The sequence below is a fragment of the Erithacus rubecula genome (genome assembly GCF_903797595.1).
Source record: "Erithacus rubecula genome assembly, chromosome: 8".
Lineage (NCBI taxonomy): Eukaryota > Metazoa > Chordata > Aves > Passeriformes > Muscicapidae > Erithacus > Erithacus rubecula.
The window spans coordinates 28,739,664-28,745,323 of NC_136659.1; the positions used below are offsets into that span (position 1 = coordinate 28,739,664).

Genomic DNA, 5,660 nt, shown 5'->3' on the forward strand with positions numbered 1-5,660 from the left:
CAGCACCGAACTGGCGGGGACGGGCTCCGGCAGCCCGCGGCGTGGGCAGAGCGGACCGTGACAGCGGGGCAGCGCGGAGCCGCCGCGGCGGCGGCGGCGGGGAGATGGGCAGATCGTGACGGGTTTTCGGGGGGCGGGTTTTTGGGGGGGCTGTGGTGCAGCCGCACACCTTTTTGGGTTTGGTCTTTTTTTTTTTTTTTTTTTTTTTGTATGTTTTTTTTTTCTTTTGGTGGTGGAAATATAAGCTGATCGGGAGAAGGGGGAGAGAAGCCCTCGAGTATCTCCCAGGTTTTGGATCCATCCGTGAGAGGGAGAGAAAAAAAATATCTCAGCTCCAGCCCAACAAGTGGATTTTAATATTTTTTCTTCTTCTTTTTTTTTTTTTTTTTTTTTTTTTTTTTTTTTTTTTTAATTTTTTCCTCCCCCTTTTCCACCCCGCCACCCACCGTCAAAGTGGGGTGGGCGTAAAGTGGGTGGGTGGGGGGGAAAAGAGACAGCGATTTCCGTGGCGGGGACTGAGCATGGAAGAGCCGCCGGAGGGGCACGGCCACCGAGACGCGGCGCCCGGCCCGGCGAGCAGCGGCAGCGGCAGCGATGGCGAGAGCGTGCCCGTGTCCCCCAGCCCCGCGCCCGCCTCCCCCGCCGCGCCCTGCCCCCTGCCCCTGCCCCGCCGCCGCCACCCGCCGCCCCCGCCGCCGCCCCCGCCACCGCCGCCCCACCGCACCACCAACTTTTTCATCGACAACATCCTGAGGCCGGACTTCGGCTGCAAGAAGGAGCCGCCCGCGCCGGCCGGCGGAGGAGGAGGAGGAGGTAGCCGGGAGCGGGACGGAGACCGGGGGCAGAGCTCAGGTAGAGAAAACGTCAACCCGCTGCTGGCCCGGCCGCCCAACCCGCCCGCCCTCCTCTGCCCGGACTCGAACTGCCGTCCCGACGGCTCCGCGCCGCCGCCGCCGCCCGCCGCCGCCGCCAAAGCCAGTCCCGCCGCGGCGGCAGCGGCGGCGGCGTCGGGGGCGGCCAAGCCCCCCGCCGACGGGGGCGAGACTCACCCGGCCAAGTACGGGGAGCACGGCAGCCCCGCCATCCTCCTCATGGGCTCTAATAATGGAGGACCTGTTATAAAGCCCGACTCGCAACAGCCGCTGGTGTGGCCTGCCTGGGTCTACTGCACTAGGTATTCAGACAGACCGTCCTCGGGTAAGGAACCGCGGCGCATCTGGGAGCTGTTAAATCGTGACAAAGTCGCCCCCCCGCCCCCTTCTCCTTTCCCTCTTCCCCCCTTGGCTTTGGCTCCCGGCTTGTTGAAGATCTTGCGTGGGGGGGAGGGCGGCCTGGGTCACACGGGGCGAGAGGAACCGCGTCCCCCCCTCCGCCACCAGCCCTCCTTCCTCCTCCGAGTCTCCCAAATTTGAATGTGACGCCGAGCCCCGATTCGGCAGCGGTTCGATGCGGAGAGCCGGCGGGAGCGACCCCTTCCCGCGCCCCCACCCGCCCCGCCTGCCGCAGCCGCGGGTGTTCCGTAGCGCGGCGGCGCGGGGCGAGAACGTTGCGAGAAAAAGGCAGCGGAGTTGGCCGCTCCCTTGTTCTGAGGCTTCTTTCCCCCTTCTTTTATATATTTTTTTTCCTTGGGTGCTGCTGGAGGAGCGAGGGGGCGAAGACCCGAGCCACATGTTGAGCGGCTACTGGCGGTGCGGGGGGGAGGAGGTAGTGTTTTCTTGGACGCGAAGGAAAAAGGGCTTTTTAGAAGGTGGTGGAAGGTCTGTTTATCGAGGCCTCTGCAGCGATCAGGCAGGGCCTTAGGCCGCGCTTTGCCGCCGGAGCTGGTGCTCCCTGCTGCCGTTTGGGGCCCAGCTGCGGCATGGGGATATGCCTGTGCCCGAGGTCCTCCCCGTGGGAGCCGCCGCATCGGCCTTCCCGGCCCTGTTTAGCTCCCCTTCTAGGTCTTTACCTTGTCCAGGTACCCTCAGGCACCCTTTTATTTATTACTGTTACTTTCTGGCTTTAGATGCCTTTGTTTTGTTTTGGTTTTTTTTTTTTTTTTTTTTTTTTTTGAGGAAGGGGAGGACAAGGAGATGGCGTTCCCCCATGGCACTTCCAGGCAGTAGCCAGGGATCGGCCAGCGCGGTGCGGGACCGGGGCTCCGCTGTGCGTGCCCGGGGCCGCTTCAGGGCGCGGGGAAGGGAAGGCGGCGCTGCCCGGCCTCGCTCCGCGCTGCCCGGCCTGCTGCGGCCGAGCCGTCTCCATCCCCCGTTATTGACACGTCCAGCGACTTCAAACTCAGAAAAGCCTCTTTGATTGACTGGGGTGATTGATAGGGTGATAGAGCTGTCAGACGGCACGGCCTCGCTCCCGGCCGGCCCGGCCGCGGGTGTTGTGCTGCCGATTCCCAGGGCCACGGGGTGCCCGGCGTTCTGCACTTGCCCTTTCCTCCCCTTTCTTCGGGCAAAAGATCATTTCTGCATGTCCTCCTCCCCGGCGCTCCCTGCTCTCTGTAACCCGGAGGGGAGAAGGGCGAGGGGAGGCTGGCTCGGCTCGGCCGCTCTTTGTTGTGCTCGTAGCTGCCCGCCGGCCCCGGCTGCTTCTCTCGGCTCCGAGGCCGGGCGGGCTGCGGCGTTCGGAGGCGCCGGCACCCCGCTGCAAGGTGCCGGGGCTCGGCGATTCACTCCCCGCGCCCTCCATCCCCCGCCGGTCCAGCTCGGGAGCATCCCGCTGGCCCCATCCCTCTCCCCACCGGGCCTCGTCTCTCTCCCCGCCGACAGCCGCTGCCGAGCCGGGGGGAATATCCCCGTTCCGGGGAAAAACTGCACCGGGAGAGGAGCTTTCGGCCTACTCGGCGGCAGGGAGGCCTCGCCGGCTCCGGCTGCGGCTGTTGCTGGCGGGGGGCTGCGGGCCTGGGACCGCCCGCCGAGCCCGGCAGCTGTCGGGGAATTTTCGTAGATCCCATTCTTCACGGTTCCCTCCCGCTCCTCTTCCCCATGGCCGGGCCAGGCCGGCGGGCGGAGGACCGGTGTTACCTCCTCCTCGGCTAGGCGCTGCCAGAGAGATGAGCCCCGGGATCCGGCGGCTTCCCCGGCGAGCTGTGCCGCACTTCAGCTGGCCCCTTTGCGGCCTGGATGGGGAGCGGGGATGCTTTAGACTGGGCTTGGCGGAGCGAGCAGAGAGCGGGGCCGTGGGTCCCTGGCAGGGAGCGGCCGCCGGAGAGCCCAGGAGACCCGGGCGGTGGCGGCGGAGAAGCACCCCCAGGGCTGGGCTGGCTTTGCGGAGACGGTCGCTGTCCCCCGAAAGGAGACCAGGGCAGCCTTCTGCCAGTCTGTTGCTGGCGGCGGCTCCCCGGTGCCTGGCAGCGGGAACGTTTGGTCCCCGCGCTGCCCGGAGGAGCCGCTGCCCGGCGGGCGGGCCCCGGTCCCGGGCCGTGCAGGAGGAAAGTGGCTCGGGCCGGGAGCGGAGCCCCGACGTGTGCCGGGGCGGGGGGCGAGCGGGGCTCGGCTCCCCTCGCCCGCGGGGCCGGCTCGGCGGGGCCGCGGCAGCGGGTGATGCGCGGGCGCGCTCGGTCCCGACCTCCCCGTTCCTTCCCCATCCTTCCCTCCGCCGTGCCGGGGCGGCGGTGCCGGGGTTGAGGGGCTTGGGGGGACACACGGAACCACCACAAATTCACCCGTCGGCCATTTTTCCGTGGCCGGCGGGGCGGGGGCGGCGGTCGGTCTGTCGGCCGGTCGGTCGGTCGGTCGGCGGCGCGGCCCTGCCCAGCGGCGTGTGTGTGCCCTGCCCGCAGGCCCCCGCACCAGGAAGCTGAAGAAGAAGAAGACGGAGAAGGAGGACAAGCGGCCGCGGACCGCGTTCACGGCCGAGCAGCTGCAGCGGCTGAAGGCGGAGTTCCAGGCGAACCGGTACATCACGGAGCAGCGGCGGCAGAGCCTGGCCCAGGAGCTCAGCCTTAACGAGTCCCAGATCAAGATCTGGTTCCAGAACAAACGGGCCAAAATCAAGAAGGCGACCGGCATCAAGAACGGGCTGGCGCTGCACCTCATGGCCCAGGGACTCTACAACCACTCCACCACCACGGTGCAGGACAAAGAGGAGAGCGAGTGAGGCGGGCGGCCCCAGCCCAGCCCTGCGCCGCGGCGCCGGCCCGCCGGCCGGGAGGCGGACAGGTGCGATTTAAAAGCAGATCTATTGTCTATCCATAGTATAAGGACTCCGATTAAGAAAAAAAAATAAATATGAACACTTAAGAAAAATTATCTCTATATAGCCAAACAGCATATGACCTTGTATATATTTAATTTCAGGTAAGAAATATGTGTAGCGATCTCTATTTGCTGGACAGTTTCTCTCTTCCCTTCTCTCTGTTTCTCCTTTCTTTTGTTCGTTTGTTCGTTTTGTTTGCTCTCCTTTTTTTCTTTCCCCCCCTCCCCCCCGATGTCCGTTGCTCCTGTTTTACAGTAAATGTCAGACTTTTCTCATCCGTCGTTTGATCTTATTTTATTTTTTTTTTGTGTGTGTGTGTGTGAATTTCTGTCTCTCTCTCTCTTTTTTTTTTTTTCCCGAGGAAAAAAAAATTTCTGATCCACAGACTGCGAGACTGAACCCGCCGCTACAAGCCAAAGATTTTATTATGTTCAGAAATCTGTAGTCTGAAATAAAGTGTAGACTGTGTTCAGGATCCAGGCTGACTTCTTTATTTTAGTGTATGGATGTTTGCATATATATAAATATAAATACAAATGTAAATATAGTGAATAAATGTATATATACATACACCATACATTCTGTGCATAGTGCCATTTCGGTGGCATATGTAGATTTTTCTTTCGATAGATGCAGCAATTTTTAGACTGCTCATCCCTTGTTAAGAGCCCTTAGATATTCGATTTTTAAAAAAAACCTAGTTTTAATTTTTCTACTCTTTAAAAATAATTAATTATCTTTGCAATAGGAGTCATGCCTCACCTCCCGCATCTTCCTTTTAAACCAGAAATTAAAACCACCTCATAATAATGGTCATAATATATCACGAGTTCCCGCTGAAAAATTGCCTGAAATTGTCTGGACATTTAGGGCTCAGGGATGTGTTGGAAAGATTTTTGTCTGACAGCTCCTTGCTGATCCTCTCCGAGAAGATGTGCTCCCACGCTGTTTGCAGCGAGGAGCTCTCCCGAGGGTCGCACCGGAGCGATCGGCGCTCGGTGCCGGGCGCTGCTCCGCGCTCCGGGAGCGCTCCGGGCGCCGCTCCCTGAGCTCCGCTGCCTCTCGCAGGGCTCGGGCTCGTATTTGCCGTGTGTGCGGGGTGGCGGAGGGCCGGCGGCACGGCGGGGCTCCCGGCTGCGGCCCCCGCTCCGCTTTTCCGCCAGCCCAGCCGGTTAAAAGCCGGCCTGCTCAGTCCCGGGTCGGCTTTCGCCGCCGGCCCGGGGACACCGACGGGCCGGGACCGGGCAGTGCCCTTGGCCTTGTCCTCGAGCCGTCGAGGAGCGCCAGGCCTGAGCCCACGCGGGCCTTGCGTGGGGCCGAGCCGAGGGCTGCACACGGAATTCCGCTCCTCGCTGAGGATGAAACCGGGCGCCGAGGCAGGTGAGAGCCGCGCGTTCCCCTCGACGAGGCTTGTCGGCTTTCCTTCTCCTCTTTCTGCTCCTCTCTATCCCCGCCCCAGGCCCGCAGCCGGC

The 5,660-nt window shown here is 62.5% G+C and overlaps 1 protein-coding gene across 1 annotated transcript; it reads left to right on the forward strand.

Annotated features, from left to right (window-relative positions):
- Nucleotides 1-521: 521 nt before the first annotated feature.
- EN1 (engrailed homeobox 1) lies at nt 522-4,534 on the forward strand (the record flags this gene model as incomplete). Its single annotated transcript, XM_079311668.1, has 2 exons — nt 522-1,197; nt 3,773-4,534. The coding sequence occupies 2 exons, from the start codon at nt 522-524 to the stop codon at nt 4,087-4,089; spliced, it is 993 nt and encodes a 330-aa protein (XP_079167794.1). The 3' UTR covers nt 4,090-4,534.
- Nucleotides 4,535-5,660: the final 1,126 nt, after the last annotated feature.